We start from the raw sequence: 21,222 nt of genomic DNA, 5'->3' as shown, positions 1-21,222 counted from the left end.
TAAATACTTAACAATCCGTTGGCTAAATGGAATCAATTTGTTTTTACATTGAATAATTAACGCTGAAAACTTTTAATAGATTTACGAACATTTATTACAAGTTCCCAGCCATCTTGTTTTTTCAAGTAAAATATAAATTGACAACTTTGGTAAATAGTGTAAAAATTAGTATTTATTTTATGCTAAATTTGTGAGAATGTTGAATGAAAATATATGTATTAAACTTAAAATTTAGAAAAAGAAAATAAATTAAAAATAATTTAAATGGAAATAATTAATCAATACTTAAATGATAAAAACAAAAGATAAGAATAAAAATACTTAATATTTTTTTTTAGTAATTTGTCAAATATCTATTGTTAAAATTGTAAATTAAACGAACTTACCCTGGCTGCAAAACTTGTGTTCGGTTTTTCTAGCAATTCCCACAAGTATTTCTGATATTCGGCACATTTACCTTCACCAAATTCTTCTTCGTCTCTTTGTCGTAGGGATTCGGCTTCTTTGCGCATTTCTTCGTGCACGTTCTCTTTGCGCTGATGGTATTTGTGCTGGCAACACGACTCCAGGTAGAGCTCATCGACGCCCCAATATTCGAGATCATCGCTGAAGGCCAGCACACACATCTCGTCGACAATGTGCAATTTACCCGTACGATAGAAATTTAAAATGGAACTAAAACTTTTGGGATGGCGATCGAAGAAGTACTCGTTGTCGACCAGCGAATAGTCGTCGCACAACTCTATGATGGCCTCATGGGTCGTGCACTCGTGTAGGCGGCCGAGGCGTGTGTGGGGCAGACGTTCGAGGGTGCGCCAGAGGACTTCGTGCTTGACACCGCCCACATTGATGGATACGCGACTGTTCATTTGCTTCGACTGTGCTATCATAAAAGGTTCTGGCGGCGGGATGGAGGACATTGATCTGGAATGTGTCCGTTGGAGGGCGCCAGCATTGATGGCGCCCTGGTGCAGTTGGGAAGTAGTGGGATTCGAATGTGTGGGTGAGGTGATGGGGAATGGAGCGTAGCGAACTTCTTTGCCAGTGCCCGAACCAGAAGTGGTGGTCGTAATGGCCGTGCTGCCGGGCACACCAACCAGTGTGACATCGTTCGACCAGCCGACAGCGCTCGTCGTACTGCCGCCCGCCATACCGCCAGCAGTGTGCGTAGTTGTGGCGGATGCGCCAGCAATGCTGCTACCATCAATATAATCCATGTTGCCACCAGCAATGGAGCTGGTATTGATGCTGGCACCTCGCGTGGCTGCAGCACTTTGACTAGCGTTATAAGCAATACTGCCAACTGTTGGGATAGATCCATCGCCGCCAATGTATGCACCAGTTCCACCGGTTCCCATCGCCCGGCCCCAATCGACATTACCGCTGGTGTCGTAGTAGGGTTGATTATCACAGCCGTCTCCGATGTTGGCCGTTGTTGTAGTTGATGTTGCACTGTTGCGTCCAAGAGTTTCGTTATCGATCCAGTTGTTGGTTTGTTGCTGATAGCTAAATTCCTGCTGCTGCTGCTGTAGTTGCTTTTGTTTTTGTATGATTTGTTGTGGCGGTTGTTGCTGCTGCTGTAGTTGTTGTTGTTGTTGAGAATCACGTTGTTGTATTGTTTGTTGTTGTTGCTGCTGTTGTTGTTGGCTTGTAGCCTGTCCACCATGCAATTGTCCCACCATTTGTAATACTCCATTATTGTATTGGGTCGGTGGTGTTGATGCACCTGTTTCCCAGCGTACCGTTTCACGGTCTCTATCACGTTCGCCGACCATAGAACTGCTACATTAAAAACACAAAAAACAGTTACTTTCTGTTATTTTGGTATTTAAATACAGTGAATAAAATCTGTAATTTTGAAAGTATCTCAAAAGTAATTACAAATTTGAGTTCATGCTTTTTTCATTCTGTCCTAACCATTAAAATGCAAATCAACTTTACAAACTCCTTCAGGTTATCTTTTTTCCACCAGTCTACGCTAGTTTCTCATTGGAATTAAAGTCACACAGTGTAAAAAATCAAGTACTACAGTTTTATTGTAAAAAAAATTGTATCTCGGCCATAGAGAAATATAGAGCGGAAACTAGAACAAAAACTCAAACAAAAAAATTACTAAAAATAATCACACATACGAGTGTTGTTTTTGTTTTCTCATAGTTTTTTCTACTAATACATTTTCACCACTTAGGTTTTTGCCAACTGAGTTAGGTCTTTGACAGCAGAGTTTCCGCTCTATGTCTATTCTCTATGATCTCGGCACTCAAACAATATACATATATTTTTAATGAGAACATTTTGGCAAAACAAAAGATTAATAAATCCATTTATAATAAATAACTAAATAGTCTATTTTATAGTTTTACATTTCAATTACAGATTTTATTAACGTTTTCAAGTATTTATTTGAATAATATAAAATATTAAGCAACTTACCGCTACATTTCATCTATTGATCCTTTTCTTTGTTAACACCAACCATTAATTCATTTAAAGAAACTGAACAATTGAAATTTATTTTCGATATTCTAGGAGATTTGTTGAAAAATTGTAGTTGTTTTTTGTTGTTGTTGTTACTGTTGTTGTCTTTTTATCTTAAATCACAGATTTTTCTTTGTTGAATTTCTTCTTCTTTTGAGAGGTGCAACAAAATATATTTTATTCTATTGATAGATCGTTAAATGTATTTAGAATTTATTTTTTTACAACTGATCTTATCTACTATATACTTGTTTATGTATGTATGTAAGTAAATATATACATGTATGTAAGTATGAATGAGGGAGGATGTATTAATTATTACTTATATTTGTGGCAGCCAAAAATTGTATTTATTTAAAATTTATATCCTCTGTATGGAAATGATGAAATTGGTCTGAAAATAAAAAAAACAAAATAGATAATTATTACCTAGGTAAGTTTTTATCATTATCTTTTTTATCACTTAGAAATACATTATCTATTATTTCTAGTTTATTATTTATTGTATGTTAAATGTTCAGAAATGTGTGAGGGGTGTCAACATTTATTTGATAACCGTTTAATTTGTTATACCTTTCATAAACAATATCTGTGTTTGAAGCAAACAAATGAATTAGTTATTTTACAATAAATATATAGATTAATTTTGAAACCCCAAGCTAAATTTTCACTTCCAATTTTAAATGCAGCAATATTATTTATGCATAATTTTGTCACAAGATTGGCTACCGTCACCCCTAAAATACTTATTCAGCTCGACTACCATTAAGCTACCGTTACCAAAATTACTGCAATTACCGTTAACTGTAAATAGTTCTACAGATATCATAATAAACACTGTTACCACTATTCTATAAATAATATTAAATTGCGTAAATACATACACAATTGTTTAAGTTAATAATTGAGTTTATTGAAATCTGCAGAATTTAAAAATTAATATAATACCACCTATGCCACATTATTGTAGTTATGTGTGAATTAAATAAGTCTAAATATCTACTACAATTTATCCTAAGTAGAACTCCTAAATATTTATCCTAATAGAACTTCCCGAAATATTTCTGCAGAGATAAAATAGATTCGTTGTGATTTGTTGCTAATCGAATGATTTAATTGTGACCAATATCTACAAGAATTCATTTGAAACAGTATAATTACGATAAATAACATAATTCTTGTTACTCCAACTAAAATATTTCAGCATTAACCGAAAAATTCGGTCCATTAGACTAAATCATTTGATTAGTTATTAATTTGGATACGACAAGCAAAACTATCATCTCTGTTTAAGTACTTGCTTTTACAATATCTTATTATTCTACCATTTATAATATAGTAAGTACTTATTCTAGTCTAATTGGATAAGTGACATTTATTCTGGTCTAATCCGAAATTTTGAAAATGTACTATTAATTGATTTTAATTTTTCAACATGTTTCATCTTATCTTGATGTAATTTTTGAGGGTCTAGTTTTTCTGGATGCTTTGCTATTTTAATAAATACATATATGTTTTTGGAATTTATTTATTATATTCAAAACTTCATTCTACTATAAGATTCTATAATCTATGTAAGTTTTTTATAAAACTTTTCGTTTCGGTACTCGGTATAATATTAGGCTGTTGTTTTGCCTAATCCGAAACTGAACTTTACACATTTTAAAATAAATTAATGGATGTTTCGTTGTCGTCGTTACTTTAAAAAGGGTAAAAAATAGTCGTTCAACTCGAATAATAAATACATGTATATTAGAGTTACTTTGGGCATTTTATATGAATATGTAGTCTAGCATTACTATCTCATAATCAATAGTTGTAAATCAATAAAAACATTATGATAAATATATTGATATTAATTTTTAATACTCGTAGTTAAGAATAGATATTATGGGGATTTCTGCAGTAAACTAATTAAACAGCTAAAAAGTAAAAAGGTTTTTATGTATGTACATTGCAACGTATCAAAAATAAAAACAACTTATAATATAGGATACCCCCATTAAGGTGGACCTTATTTTTTATTTTCGATTTTCCAAAAACGAAGGGCAGTTTTGTGTGAGGTTAGGATAAAAAAAATCTGAAAAAAATTTGAGCTCGATCGGTTAAAAATTGGCGTGCCGCACGAGGGTCAAAGTACGAAATTATGGGTAAATGGATAGAAAAAGGTGCATAACTACTCAGGAGTCACCCGTAGGTAGGTAAAATGTATGAGCAACCCCCATTATTTTCGTACCCGCAATATTTTTCTAGAACAAACATACCCCCTATCTCCAACCGTTCAGGGGGTCCCCATACAAAACAACTGAATTTTCACGAAAATTTTCCAATATAGAAAAAAAATATATATACAATTACTATTACAATAAAATAAATTAGTTTATTGATGTTATTTATGAATAATTATGTTATGCTATATTAAATTTCTTTTTTCAAAACTCGGATATTTTTTGCGATAATCACCGACAACTTGAATCAAATATTGCTTTTCCTCTTCGTTCCTGCACAATATTTTATTGTAGTCCTCCATCATTTTCACGCCTCTTTCAGCGGTGTCGTTTACTACGTGAATTTTTTCAACAATTTTTAGTGCTTGCTGATAATCTTCGCGCTGTGGCCACGTTTCCGGCGGATATCGTATAAATTCATGCGGCAAGTTGAAGCGTAGAAAAAAGTTTATAGTTTTCACAGTTACGAAAGCGCTCAAGTCATTCGACAAAAATTGCTCAGTTACTTCTGCAAAATTAACCGCAATTTTTTTCATGCTTCGGATAGGTCCTTCATCATCTTCATCCCAATCATCATCTTCTTCTCCAGTTTCTTCTCCAGTTTCTTCATCAGTTTCTTCATTTTTTTCAAGTTGAACTTCCTTGTCTTTTTCTTCAAGGATTTCTTTTCCATCATATATGCACATAATTGCCAACATTTTTCGTTTTATGTCACACGAAACATCTGAATCAAAGTAGGCGAGAGCTATAGCCTCCTCCGACAGATACCACAAATGTCTGATAAACTTTGTTACCATTACTTTTGACAAATTCTTATCCAAGTCTGCATATGAGTGAAGTGCTTTCAAAAAGTTGAAATCCTGATTGGGCGCTTTGACAGCTTCAGTACAGCGATACCAGACTTTCACGTACAGACGAACAATAAACACACAGACATCTCGAATTCCATCCAATTGTGACTTTGCCAGTTTAAATTGGTTTCTGACCATAAATATTTTCAGTGAATAAATTGCTTTAGACATCCATCGTGCGTGGTGAATAGGTATGAGTTCTTTAAACTTATATTCGCCAAAATCGCCTCCAAGGAATAAAACAACCAGTTCGAATAGTTCCTTATAGTCGTTACGACGTTGTCTTTTCTGTAGTTGGACCATGCAAAAAGTAATGATGTCATCTGGAGCAGTAATTAATTTCGAAGCAATGATCTCATCGCTCACTCCAGTTTCGAATGCATTCTGATTGATTTTTTCCCAATTCTGCTGGAAACGGCGAAACAGAGAAACATCTGGAGCAAAAGTTTTTCCAATTTTTTCTTCGAACACTGCTCTTAGCACCAATTCATATATGTGATGTCTACATGGAAGATGCATCAAATCTCTCTATAATAACTGTTCAAGTAAAACTGCAGTTCCTGCAAATTCACCGGTGTTTGATGATGTCGTGTCAAAAGACATTGCTTGAACTCGTTTCGAAAGGTTCCATTCTACCAGTAGTTGATAAACGGCCGCTGCAATATTTTTGCCTTTTCCACAATCTAGTTTTGGAACGCCTAATATTTGTTCGATTTCGCCATTAGTTACAATAACCTGAAGGCGATCAATCTTATTCATTCCTGTAATGTCTTCCAGTATTTTGCCATCCCAGTGCACTACAAAAAATGCTGTTGCCTTCAACTGTAATGGAATAAAATATTTATATTAGTATTGAAATTAAATTGGTATAAGAAAAGTAACCTTACATGTAAGTTCTCCTTTACAAAATCAGCGATTTTTTGTCGATTTGCAGTACGGTATCTTCGAATTGACGAGCGATTTAATACCAAATTTGATACGTTGTGACCAAGTCCTTCAGCTACTGCAGCCATTAAATGCATTGAATTTCGGTCAGATATCATGCATTTATCCAAAGCAGAAACGATCCGTTCATTGATAAATAACTGTGTTCCTCTTTTAACAACTTCCGAAGCCGACGGTAGAGCGTCCACTTCCAATTCCATTCCACCAGCGCCAACATTGCCTGACGATTCGGTAGATGATGTGAATTGCACTGTACCCATTGCTAAGGTATTAATTTTAGTAGTTGCTCGTAATCGCCGTTCATCTGCCTCTTCTCGTTCCAATTTTCGTTTTTCAATGCCTATGTCCTTAATAATTTATTAAGATTAAACCTCCACAATAATGTTTCGAAATTGTACTTGAATTCAAATATATCGATTTTAACGGCTGATTTAAAATTACATAATGCTTTCAAACAGCAATGCCTCTCAAACTGTAACATATCTGTGGTCATTTAATAACATTGAATAAAAGCTTTGAGTTGATCATTGATCATAAGTATGGCAACGCTGAATGTTTGCTGCGACTCGTATATTCGAATTCGAAAGCTCTAGAAAATACGAGTTTTGACAGTTAAATCAGAGACACTGTTCGAGTAAACATCAACGCTGTGCCTTTAAGTGTGCTGTATTTCAAGTGAATTATTTTACATTATAAAGTGTGTGTGTATTAGAACACATAGTGTTGTTACAATTTTTAAACTACTAAACGGCTTTTATTTGCAATATAAATATCACCTGTTTATTATTTACGCGAAAGGACGCTTTTTTTTTTAATAATATTATTAAATAAAAAAATCAAAACAACAACTAAAAGACAAATAAGTAAAAAAAAATTCTTTATATTTTTTTTCTTTTTTTGAACCTTTTTTGTGCATTGACTATTAAATAAAGATCAAGAGTGTTAACGAAAGTAATTACAAATACTCTTAAATGAGTCTCTTCAACGAAAACAGTGAGCGAAGGTTAAGTGTAAACGGCAGAAACGCATACGTTACAGTTAATGTAGACGAAAAAAATATAAACAAAACAAACAGAAGAATAGATGACAACTTGTTTTTAACAGCCAAACCTGTTAACCGCGCTCGTTCTTGTTCCCCCGCATTGACAACAACTAATGATTGTCAAACAAAAAAAAATTCAACTCAATCAGAAAATAAAAATATTTTATCTATGCCTGAAAGTATGCTAGCTATATCAGCTTCAGATACGAAATCCACCACACTAACTACAAATAAAATTAACCCATTAAGCGGCGCTGTACCCAAGATTACTCAACCAATAAATAATGAAAATAAATCCCAAATACAGGTTGGAATGGACCGGTATATTACAGTTTTAAAACGGGCACGAAGTCCCAAGTCCTCGAAAGCGGCACCCTTGGCCAAATTATATAAGGATAGTGAACCTCATAGACTAAACAATGAAAATCGTTTTTCTATTCTGGAATGTGAAACTAATGAACCAGTAAATAAAATCCATTCTACAAAACCACCCCCCATTTACTTGAGAGAAAATAATTCGAATCCACTGGTTCAGAGCCTGATCTCATTAATAGGAGAGAACTCTTTTTACGTAATCCCAATCAAGAAAGGCACGATTCATGAAACTAAAATACAGGTCAATAGTGATAACGATTATAGAAAGGTTGTAACATATTTTGAAACTCAAAAGAAAAGTGTTTACACTTATCAGCTGAAAGGAAGCAAGGGTCTACAAGTTGTAATAAAGGGTATTGACTGTAATGTTGAACCACTCGAAATAAAGCAAAGCTTAGAAGATAAAGGCTATAAGACAAAAATGTGATAAATATTAGAAATCGCGAAAAAATACCCCAACCACTCTTCCGTGTTGAACTTGAACCCGGTGACATAAACCTGAAAAAAATGAAACACACCCCATATATAACTTGAAGTACTTATTGCATCGTAAAATTACGGTAGAAGAACCACACAAACGATTTGGCCCCGTTCAATGTATGAATTGCCAAGAATATGGACACACCAAGGCATATTGCAAATTGCCACCAGTATGTGTCATTTGCGGGGAGTTGCATAACACATCCCAATGTAACAAATCTAAAGATGATCCTAAAATAAAAAAATGCAGCAATTGCGGAGGTAACCACACAGCAAACTACAGGGGTTGTCCTGTCTACTCAATTGTTAAAAAATCACAAAGTCAGAAACCAAAGATTTTCCCCGCTCAGCCATTAAATAACATCAATTTGAACTACCCCCCGTTGCAACAGACATATGACAACAAAGTAACATATGCAAATGTACTTAGAAACAACCAAACTCAGCCGCAAGTCCGTCAACCCCAAAACGAAAATATGAACCCAGAGGTAAGAGAGCAAACGCCAATTTTCAATTTTACCCGACTAGAATCTACAATAGAAACTCTTGTGCAATCGGTAAATAACTTTACAAACTCAATGAGTAACATGATGCAAGAAATGCTTAAGATGCAATCAATGTTATTGCAGGCTGTGCTTAACAGACCATGAACTGCCTAAGAATATGTTTTTGGAATGCAAACGGCATACGCCAACACCAAAACGAACTCGAATATTTTTTAAGAAACCAACAAATTGATGTAATGCTGGTTTCTGAAACTCATTTGACGTCCAGAAGTTCCTTTCGAATAAATGGATATGTAATATATGACACCAAAGATCCCAGAGGTAGAGCATGCGGAGGCTCGGCAATTTTAATAAAAGCTCGAATAAAACACTACTTAATGTGTGATTTTTGCGAAGATTATCTTCAAGCTACTACAATCTGTCTTGAAGATTTTCATCGAAACTTAGTGATTTCATCGATATACTCACCCCCAAGATTCTCAATTACAGAAAGTCAATATAATAGATTTTTTAAATCACTAGGCCCCCGTTTCCTGGCTGCTGGCGATTATAATGCTAAGCACACATTCTGGGGATCACGACTGATTACCCCTAAAGGTCGTGTTTTGTTCGACTCAATTTCTAAAATGGGTTTGCATGTGCTTTCGAGCGGCCAACCTACTTACTGGCCTACTGACCCACGAAAAATACCGGATGTTATTGATTTTAGCGTGATGAAAAATATCCCTAGAGAAATGATTCAAATTGAATCCTCGCTGGAACTATCTTCAGATCACTCACCCACTATTATTACTTTATTGAGCCCCCTAGAAATTGTATCCCCGACAGGTAATTTAGCGATGGCAGGCACAAGAATAAATTGGCTCAAATATAAAAAATACCTCAGTACACATTGCTCGGAAAACATACCGCTAAGAACACCAGAAAACATCGATCACTCTCTTATCAATTTCGATAAAAATCTCAGAATGGCTGCTCAACATGCTACCCAAACACCCCGAAAATTCAGATATAATAGAATTAATTCTGCAGATGTCGAACGGCTCTTAAATGAAAAAAGAAGATTTCGAAGAGAGTGGCAATTGCACAGATCCCCCCAACTAAAATCGAAGCTTAAAGATTGTATAAAAAGACTTAAAAAGCTCTTGGAATTTCGAAAAATGGAATCATTGAATAAATATTTAGAAAGCCTGGACGCAACCCCACAATCGGATTACTCATTATGGCGAGCAACAAAAAATCTTAAAAGACCCGTTATATGTAAGTCCCCCTTGCGAAATTCAAGTGGTGGTTGGGCAAGAAATGATACTGAAAAAGGGAATCTGTTTGTTAATCATTTAAAAAAAGTATTTACACCGAACACATCAAACGAAGCAATTGAGTTGCCACCTGTTGCACCCTATTTTGCAGCAGCCGTACCCCTACGTTTTGAGATTCGAGAGATCGAAAATGCTATTGCTGATTTAAATCCCAAGAAAGCGCCTGGTATGGATAAGATCAGCAACAAGATGCTTATGGAGCTACCCCGGATAGCAATAAAAATAATTCTTTTTATTTTTAATGCTATATTACGACTTGAATATTATCCTCCAGAATGGAAGGTTTCACTGGTTACCATGATACCCAAGCCGGGAAAAGATCACACAAAAGTAGAATCATACAGACCCATCAGCCTATTGTCTAATATATCAAAGCTATTTGAGAAGATACTATGAACAAGTTGTACCCGATGTTAACTGAAAACAATTGTATTCCGAATCATCAATTTGGATTTAGAAGAAAACACAGTACTATCGAACAAACCCATAGACTTGTAAATATGGTGAGAAAAGCGTTTGAAGAAAAGAAATACTGTTCTGCACTCTTCATCGACATCTCTCAAGCATTTGATAAGGTATGGCATGCTGGATTAATATACAAATTGAGTCAAAATTTACCGGCAAACACACATAAGCTGTTGGAAAGCTATTTAACTGGTCGAACATTTAAGGTTAAAGAGGGAAACTTTTTAAGTACTGCACAACCCATTGAAGCTGGAGTCCCCCAAGGCAGTATCCTGGGACCTTTTTTATATTTGATGCATTCGTCTGATATGCCAACTAACAATCGCACTCATACATCAACATTTGCTGATGATACTGCTATTCTAAGCATTCATGAAAACCCTCAAGAAGCGTCTCGTCACTTACAAAACCACATATTTGAATTAGAAAAATGGTTAAAACAATGGAAAATTAAAGTCAACGAGCAAAAATGTACACACATTACATTTACATTGCGTAGAGAATCATGCCCCCCTATTCATATCAATAACCAAACAATAATTCAACAATCGGAAGTGAAATACCTCGGAATACATCTCGATCGTCGCCTTACATGGAAAAGTCATATAGATGCAAAGTTGACTCAAATGAAATTGAAATCAATTCAAATTAATTGGCTTATTGGCAGAAACTCCACGCTTAGTTTAGATTGTAAACTTCTACTTTATAACATGATCATAAAACCGATATGGTGTTATGGCATACAGTTATGGGGCACGGCCTCAGCGTCAAATGTAGAAAAGATCCAAAGACGCCAAAACAAGTTTCTAAGAATGATCACAGTTGCCCCCTGGTATATCAAAAACGCGAATATACACAAAGATCTAAACGTGCCCATTGTAAAAACTGAAATCTCGAAAAACGTACAAAAATATTTAAAAAAACTTGAAGTTCACCCAAACCCGCTGGCCCGCAACATATTAGATAACCGTGGCCACACTCGATTAAGAAGGAGGGACACAGCAGACCTAATCTAGAAGGAAGAATGCCAATTTAACCAAAACAACCATGAACACAAAATTTTTTCGTCCGGCACTGGCTGGACTAATTAAATAATAATATTAGATATAAGATTTGAACCACTTATTGTTAGTTCATTAAATAATGAAGATACAATAAATAAAAAAAAAAAAAAATAAAAAAAAAAATTTGCAATCAAAAGTATCCGGTTTAATTAAAGGAAATAAACCAACGTTTTGAAAAGGATAAAATGTAACAATAAGAAATGTTTCACTCGTTTCTAGTTCTTTTATAAATGGATGGTTCAAAAGTCAGAAAGAGCGATTGAACTAGATGAGCGGTCATTAAAATGAAATTTTAAGCACAAGTCTAGTTTCTTCTATTATCATTCATTTGGAAGTTTTGAATTTAAAATTAAGTTGAGCTGGTGTTTTCAGCACAGATGATACAAAAGTTTCCATTCATATATAGGAACTTCGCTTCCAGTAGGAAAAGTTCAGTAATTAAGATCTGAATAATTTAGAAATTAGCACACTTCAAATATAATGATTAAAACATTGAACCAACGAGTTTTGCTACGGAATATGTAATGAGAGAGTTTTGAAAATGACTGATGAATGGAACAAACAAGTTTTGCTACTAACTGTAATTTTAAGTCATGTAAAAATATAGAAAATAATATGCATCCATACAATCCCTCTATTGCGTACCATAAAGCTCCAAAAAGACTGCCAGAATCAATGGTTATCTCGAGCTTTGCATCTCACCTACATATATATATAAGGAGTGAGATCGAAAAATTCTTAACATACATATATGTTTATAAAAAAGAAACCACTAAACTTACAGCTTTAATTTTTTTTTTATTTGATTGAAATTATTATTACAATTTACAAAAAAAATTATTTTTATAGTTTTAATCACTAGTGATGAAATTTTGAACCTTTTTCGGAAACCCTTCCATTAACGTTTTTATAGTGCTTTCTGTCACTTTGCTCGAACATGTAGTCCATCTCCGTTTAAAATCTACCACACTTTTGGACACCTTTTTTGTACTCTTCAATTCTCTTTTAACAAGAGCCCAATATCTCTCCACTGGCCTTAGCTCCGGGCAGTTTGGAGGATTTGCCTCTCTTGGTACAAATACCACATTATTGTTCTTGTACCACTCAAGGGCTTGTTTGCCATAGTGACAGGATGCCAAGTCAGGCCAAAAATAAGTGGACACATTATGAAGTCTTATGAATGGAAGCAGCATTTTTTGTAAACATTCCTTGATGTAAATTTCGGTATTTATAGAGCCCGTTGTAACAAATGAGTGGCTTCTTTTGCCGCAACTGCATATTGCTTGCCATACCAAGAACTTTCTGGGAAATTTTGTCTGCTTTTGGGTCCTAAACTTTTCTTCAACATTCCCTCGAGCATCAGCAACATAAAATTTTTGACCTGGAAGTTGCGAAAAATCTGCCAGAACATACGTTTCGTCATCCATTATGCAGCAAGAATATTTTTTTATAAAACTTGACTTCAATTTCCGTGCTCTGTTTTTGGCCTCTAAATTTTTAGTAGCGTTCCTGTCAGGAACTTTTTGAGCCTTGTATGTTTTTAAACCTGCATTAGCTTTAACTTTTCGTACCAAATAGTCCGAGCACTGAGCTAACCGGGCTGCTTTCCTACCGGATGTGTTGGGAGCTCTTTTGAAAATGCGTTCTATTTTTTTGGCTTTAGAAACATCATGTGGACCATTCCTTCTACCTGAACCAGGTTTTCTATCAACTGACAAGTTCTCCCGGTACTGTTTAATAACATTGGAAACAGTTTGACGGCAGACCTTTGTATGCTTGGCCAACTTTTTGTAAGACCAAGTTGGGTTTTGTTGAAAATATTTAATAATTTCAGTACGCACTTTTTTCTGGTCACTCATTTTAATCAGATTAACAAAAAAATTAATATAATTGACATTACACATAATAACTGACATGTTTTTCAAAGGTAACTTGATCAAAAAAAAATTCAAATAATACTTGGGTTAAAAAATGTAATGAAAAACGTGTGTTAAGAATTTTTCGATCTCACTCCTTATATATGGGGCATTTCATGTCAAGTGAACCAACTTTTGAAATCGATGTCTTCTGATCGGGATGAAATTTGCACCAAGGTTAGCTCTATTGGATAGTAACTCAGACACAATTTTTCAACAACATCGGTCGAGAACTCTCTGAGTTATAGGGGGTAAAATTTTGACAATTTGGTCAAACAGGGGTTTTTTCTTATCCATGTAACTTATTACCTATTGTTCTTAGCAAAATGTGTCCCAAATAGTATAGATAGCTATTTCTTCGATCTTTCGAAAAAAAATATTTAAAAAAAAAAATAAAAAATTTTTAATATTTTTTTTCCGAAATCAAAAACTTTTTTGACTTTTTTTTAAAATGCGTCCTTTTTTTTTTTTTTTTTTTTCTTAAAATAAAGTTTAGATATTTTCCTTGAACACCTACTTGGTCGCTTAGTGGGATGCGAGTGGGATATCTATCAAAATAAATATTTTGTAACTCAAAACATAAAATTTTTGACTTTTTTTGCAAAATCAAAAACTTTGTTGACTTTTTTTTTCAAAATGGACCCTTTTTTAATCTTTTTTTTTAGGTCAAACAAAAGCTTAGATATTATCCTTGAAGACCCTTTTGGTCGCTTAGTGGGATGCGAGTGGGATATCTATCAAAATAAATATTTTTTAACTCAAGACTTACAATTTTTTTTTGCAAATACGATTTTTTTCCAAATGGTCCCTTTTTTTAAAATTTTTTTTGTAGTCAAAAGAAAGCTTAGGTCCATTCCTTTAAGATATTTTTAGTCCCTTAGTGGGATGCGAGTGGGATATCTATCAAAATAAATGTTTTAACACAAAAATTGTATGTCTTGAGTTACAAAATATTTATTTTGATATATATCCCACTCGCATCCCACTAAGCGATCAAAACCATCTTAAAGGAATAGGCCTAAGCTTTCTTTATAGCAAAAAAAAAAATTACAAAAAGGGCCCATTTTAAAAAAAGTCAAAAAAGTTTTTGATTTTGCCAAAAAATCAAAAATTGTATATCTTGAGTTACAAAATATTTTTTTTGATAGATATCCCACTCGTATCCCACTAAGGGACCTAAAATATCTTAAAGGAATGGACCTAAGCTTTCTTTTGACTAAAAAAAAAATTTTAAAAAAGGGCCCATTTTGAAAAAAAATTCGAATTTGCAAAAAAAAAGTCAATAATTGAATGTCTTGAGTTACAACATTTTTATTTTAATAGATATCCTACTCACATCTTCCTAAGTGACAAAATAGGTCTTAAAGGAAAAGACCTAAGCTTTCTTTTGAGCAAAAAAAAAATTTTAAAAAAAAGTCCCATATTGGAAAAAAATTTCGATTTTGCAAAAAAAAATTAAAAAATTGTTACAAAATATTTATTTTGATAGATATCCCACTCGCATCCCACTAAAAATATCTGAAAGGAATGGACCTAAGCTTTCTTTTGACTACAAAAAAAATTTTAAAAAAAGGGCCCATTTGGAAAAAAAATCGTATTTGCAAAAAAAAAAGTCAAAAATTGTAAGTCTTGAGTTAAAAAATATTTATTTTGATAGATATCCCACTCGCATCCCACTAAGCGACCAAAATATCAAGGATAATATCTAAGCTTTTGTTTGACCTAAAAAAAAAGATTAAAAAAGGGTCCATTTTGAAAAAAAAAGTCAACAAAGTTTTTGATTTTGCAAAAAAAGTCAAAAATTTTATGTTTTGAGTTACAAAATATTTATTTTGATAGATATCCCACTCGCATCCCACTAAGCGACGAAGTAGGTGTTCAAGGAAAATATCTAAACTTTATTTTAAGAAAAAAAAAAAAAAAAAAAAAGGACCCATTTTAAAAAAAAGTCAAAAAAGTTTTTGATTTCGGAAAAAAAATATTAAAAATTTTTTATTTTTTTTTTAAATATTTTTTTTCGAAAGATCGAAGAAATAGCTATCTATACTATTTGGGACACATTTTGCTAAGAACAATTGGTAATAAGTTACATGGATAAGAAAAAACCCCTGTTTGACCAAATTGTCAAAATTTTACCCCCTATAACTCAGAGAGTTCTCGACCGATGTTGTTGAAAAATTGTGTCTGAGTTACTATCCAATAGAGCTAACCTTGGTGCAAATTTCATCCCGATCGGAAAACATCGATTTCAAAAGTTGGTTCACTTGACATGAAATGCCCCATATATATATATCATTCATTACAGGAAATATTTAAAAAAAATATTTTTTTTGGACATGGATACATTTTGACATTTAAATTTTAGTTATATATCTTTAGATATTAGAAAATAACTATTTATTTCAAATGGGGTACAACGCCCATTTATCCAATCCCGCCATGCGAACACAATTTTCCAACAAGATCGTTCAAGAACTCTCTGAGTTAAAGAGGGTCAAACATATGTTTTTTCTCATCCATTTAAATTATTACTTATTGTTCTTAGCAAAATGTGTCCCAAATAGTTTATAGAAGATAGCTATTCCTTCAAAATTTCGAAAAAAAAAATGTTTTAACTCAATAAATGTTTTTTAACTCAAGATATACATCTTATCTTGAGTTAAAAAACATTTATTTTGATAGATATCCCACTCGCATTGATCAATGCGATCAAAGAGCTCTTAAAGGATCTTTTTTGTCGCTATCACCGTTTAAACTTACAGTTGCGAAAAGAGTACACTGATTTCCCAGTATACTGTATTTAACAAGCAGAAGAGTGTGGAAGTCGCATACATTGCCTACAGCCAGGACTTCCAAATAAAACATGTTTAGACCCGTTAGTTCACCACAACACAAACCATATTGTCATTTTAAAGTTTATAGAAACGTTTCAAATAAATGTATTACTGGTACTTCTATTTTCGTGTTCTCAACTGTATGCATAGGTATATAGTGGACAGTTTATAAGTATAATTTGTGTAGGTATATGTAGTTTATTAATGAATTTATACAAACTTGAACATAGATATTTTCTTTTCAATTTAAATGCGTCTTTTACACGAACAGTTTAGCCTTTTTTCTAAAGTGGGTTAAGGACATTCAACTAATTGTGCAGTCATTATGCAAATGCATTCATTATAATTATGGAATGTCTGCGTGCATGAATACAGGTGGATGGAACACGAATGTTGTAGTCTAGGTGTTGATTAAATTAGAACCTGTTAATAATAATTTAATTAAAGAAACGAACATACATGCAAGAAGAGGAGAGATATTGCAGCACCTGCAACAAAAAATTCAATACTTGTATGATATCAAGCACAATTCGATTAATTTTTAAAATGACAATTTTTAAATTAGCAAATCAACTTTCCGTAGCCCCCAAATAATATACGTTTCTGATTTATACATCAATATATCCGCTATAGACCCGAGAATCGAGAAAATCGGCACACAAATGGATTTTTTACATATTTTTGATCTGTATCTGGATTACAAAGTCTTTAATATAGACAATTTGGATATCTAAAAAAATTTAAATAAAATTTGAAAAAAATTTAAAAAAAATGTCCCTTAATTATATTTTTAATATTAAAGTATTATTTGGTGAAGGGTATATACGATTCGGCACGGCCTCGCCATTTAAAGGAAATCCTATATACTTAAAAATAAAAATAAATTTATTTTTAATAATAACAAAATATTGAACTACTCAAATGTACCACGATAAGTGTTAACAACAGGGCAACCAAAAATAGGCTCTAAAAAACGTGTTTTATGCACATACAATATGTAGTTGAAAATGAAAAATTTTATCTTAAAATATAAAAAGGTATGAACTAAAAAAGTTGGATATTTCAAATTAAAATTGGTTATTATAGGAACGATATCCTGTTTGCTTCGTCTCTTAGCATTATTTAACTCGAATTTCGTCTCAACAGACCCATTTATGTTCTGCCAAAGTGATATTAGCTTGACAAAATATTTTTAAGCAAATGCAAATCGTTTTTATAGCCTCCACCACCATAAGTGGTGAATGAGGGTATATATAAGTTTGTCATTCCGTGTGTAACATTGAGAAATATTCATCTGAGACCCAACAAAGTATATATATTATTGATCCTTATGAAATTCTAAGTCGATTGAGCCATGTCCGTCTGTCTGTCTGTCCGACTGTGTAAAACACGCTCACGTCCAAAATACGCAAACAAACTTAGTAGAGTTGCAAGAAAAATGTTTATTATTGTCCTAAGCAGTTTGGTATTGAAAATCAGCGAAATAGGTACAGTGGAACCAAAGTTATGAACTAAAATGTGGGACAACCTCAATGATTTCTCCTAGCCCCCATACAAATTTCTTCCCGAAATATGGTTCTATGGTCTATAAATGCCTACAGAATAGGAATATCCATATAAAATTCAGCAAAAATAAGTTTCGTGGTAAAAAAAATTATATTACTAAATTTTTCGTGGATCGGCCCATATTTGACCATAGCCCCCATATAAAGTACGCTTCCGAAAATCTCTTAAATAAGCATAAATGTCTTATAAATGTCTCTATCAAGTTGAAATTGGACGTAAATAATCCCCATATACACCAAAATCGCTGTTCGTAATTCTATGAAGATCGGCCGATAATTGGTTATAGCTCCCATATAAGGACCACTTCCGAAAAACACAATAACCTACATAAATATCTAAAAAATATCAATATCAAAACAAAATTTCACACAGATCCGTAATTTTTATTTAGAAATCATACTACTGGATTTTGTGAATATCGGTCCATATTTGACCATAGCTCCCATATAAGGTCCACTTCCAAAAATCAGTTAAGTACTTATAAATATCTTATAAATACATTTATCATGCTAAAATTTGATAAAAATTATATTCATATATATAGATATCACTGTACCAAATTTTATGTAGATTGGCCGATAATTGGTCATAGCTCCCCTATAAGGCCCTTTTCCGAAAAAAGATATTAACCTTAACAAATATTAAAACATATCGATTACACCGATCAGCAATTTGTATCCAAGAATCGTACTACAAGATTTTTTAAATATTGGTCCATAATTCGGCATAGCTCCCATATAAAGTCCACTCTTGTTAATAGCGTTGTTTATATGAAATTCTACAAAAATAGCCCTTAAATACTTAGGACCATAATAGGTCATAGCATCCATATATTAAACTAAAACAGTACACAGATCAGTAATTTGTATTCAAAAATCATAATACTGAATTTTGTGAATATTAGTCCATAATTGGCCACAGCTCTCATATAAATACATAAAAATCACGTAAAAATATTTTATGACAATCGAATCATAATAGGTCATAGCTCCCACAAAAAAATATATTTAAATTTGTCTAAATATATTTGTATACCCTTTTTATACCCTTCAGCTTCGTGAGAAGGGTATATATAAGTTTGTCATTCCGTTTGTAATATCTACATTTTTCATTTCCGACCCTATAAAGTATATATATTCTGGATCCTTATAGATAGCGGAGTCGATTAAGCCATGTCCGTCTGTCTGTCTGTCTGTCTGTCTGTCTGTCTGTCTGTCTGTCTGTCTGTCTGTCTGTCTGTCTGTCTGTCTGTCTGTCTGTCTGTCTGTCTGTCTGTCTGTCTGTCTGTCTGTCTGTCTGTCTGTCTGTCTGTCTGTCTGTCTGTCTGTCTGTCTGTCTGTCTGTCTGTCTGTCTGTCTGTCTGTCTGTCTGTCTGTCTGTCTGTCTGTCTGTCTGTCTGTCTGTCTGTCTGTCTGTCTGTCTGTCTGTCTGTCTGTCTGTCTGTCTGTCTGTCTGTCTGTCTGTCTGTCTGTCTGTCTGTCTGTCTGTCTGTCTGTCTGTCTGTCTGTCTGTCTGTCTGTCTGTCTGTCTGTCTGTCTGTCTGTCTGTCTGTCTGTCTGTCTGTCTGTCTGTCTGTCTGTCTGTCTGTCTGTCTGTCTGTCTGTCTGTCTGTCTGTCTGTCTGTCTGTCTGTCTGTCTGTCTGTCTGTCTGTCTGTCTGTCTGTCTGTCTGTCTGTCTGTCTGTCTGTCTGTCTGTCTGTCTGTCTGTCTGTCTGTCTGTCTGTCTGTCTGTCTGTCTGTCTGTCTGTCTGTCTGTCTGTCTGTCTGTCTGTCCGTCTGTCTGTTGAAATCAATTTTCTGAAGGCCCCAGATATCTCCGGGATCCAAATCTTCAACAATTCTGTCAGACATACTTTCGAGAATTTTGCTATTTAAAATCAGCAAAATCCGTCCATAAATAACGAAGATATGAGCAAAAATCCGAGACAACCTCTGAAAATTTCATCAAAAAACACAATGTATTGCATGCTTTGACAAAAAAACAACAAAACGTATGCTTGGATGTGCAAGCTTTGTGCGATGACGATAGTCCGTCGCATGTGTTTTCATCGAGAGCTAAACGATGAATGAACAAAAGTTTTTAAAAGAGCGTAACAAATGTGTGTAAATTTTTCAAACAATTGTTGTATGGCGTGAACATTACTGAACTAATTAGTTGGCCAAATCGTTATTGACGACGTTTGCATCAATGATGTCTGCAGGAATTTTTCAAATTTGTCCTGTATAAAATGCAATTTAGGACAACTTTAATAACAAAGTCGTGTAATTTGTCGTGTTTTGAGCCTAATAGTAGACAGCATAATGACAAATTTTTGAATTTGTCTTGAATAAGATATTATTGAGGACAAGATGAGCGACAATTGCATGCAAATTGTCGTGTTTCAGGTTACATTTACGACAAGATGAGCGACAATGTCTTGAACTTGTCTTTATTTATGCTTCTTTAAAGACAAACTTATCAACAACTTCACGTATGTTGTCTTGTTTCAAACTATATTGACGACGAAATGAGCGACAGTGTCATTAAGTTTTTGATTCAAATAAGATTTGTTGAGGACAACAAAGACAATATTTATAAAACTTTGTCGTGTTTCTATCCTCACTTAGAACTAAATGTTGTTGTCAACATATTTTTTTAGTTTTTTCTATGAAAAAAATTTTAAATAACTGTAATTTAACGTCTTAGAACAAAACAAATATAAAAAGAGAGTAAAAATTATTCATTCGTGTTTTTAAAGTGATAGTGAAAGGTTGTTTTAAAGTGTTTTGTGGTAAAAGTAAATAATATTAATTTTCTAATAATTATTCTAGAGATAAGTGTACAACATATTTATATAAAAATATATAATACTTATTAAAAGTATAGTATACAATATGCCTAAATCATTGCGTCAGGAAATAGCTCGTAAAAAGCGGGAATATTTCAACAGAGTTAAGAAGAGTACAGAATCCCAGAATGATATCAATGAAAGTGAAAATCTTTCATCGATTCATGATGGTATTGATCAGTCTTCAGAACTTACTGTTGAAAATAATATTCCGCCAAAACAAGATTTAAACACGCAGTTAAAAAATATTTTTTTAAATCATCACGTTACAAGACAGTTGGGTGATGATATTTTAAAAGTTTTATGTGAAAATGGTATAGACGTT

The 21,222-nt window shown here is 33.4% G+C and overlaps 1 protein-coding gene across 9 annotated transcripts in view; it reads right to left on the bottom strand.

The window, feature by feature from the left end:
• Positions 1–21,222, bottom strand: part of Shab (Shaker cognate b) — a 325,565-nt gene that overhangs the window by 124,432 nt on the left and 179,911 nt on the right. For 8 of the 9 annotated variants that reach the window (XM_065502983.1, XM_065502985.1, XM_065502986.1 and 5 more), the window contains exons 4-5: positions 2,434–2,872; positions 387–1,782 (exon numbers count right to left, since the gene is read on the bottom strand). In XM_065502983.1, the coding sequence (XP_065359055.1) occupies positions 387–1,775 (1,389 nt within the window). In that variant the 5' untranslated portion in view covers positions 1,776–1,782; positions 2,434–2,872. The remainder of the gene's footprint in view (positions 1–386; positions 1,783–2,433; positions 2,873–21,222) is intronic. The other variant, XM_065502984.1, reaches the window with a different exon arrangement.

Source organism: Calliphora vicina, chromosome 3, assembly GCF_958450345.1.
Source record: "Calliphora vicina chromosome 3, idCalVici1.1, whole genome shotgun sequence".
NCBI classification, from domain to species: Eukaryota; Metazoa; Arthropoda; class Insecta; order Diptera; family Calliphoridae; genus Calliphora; species Calliphora vicina.
This window is presented reverse-complemented; position numbering and strand designations above follow the sequence as displayed.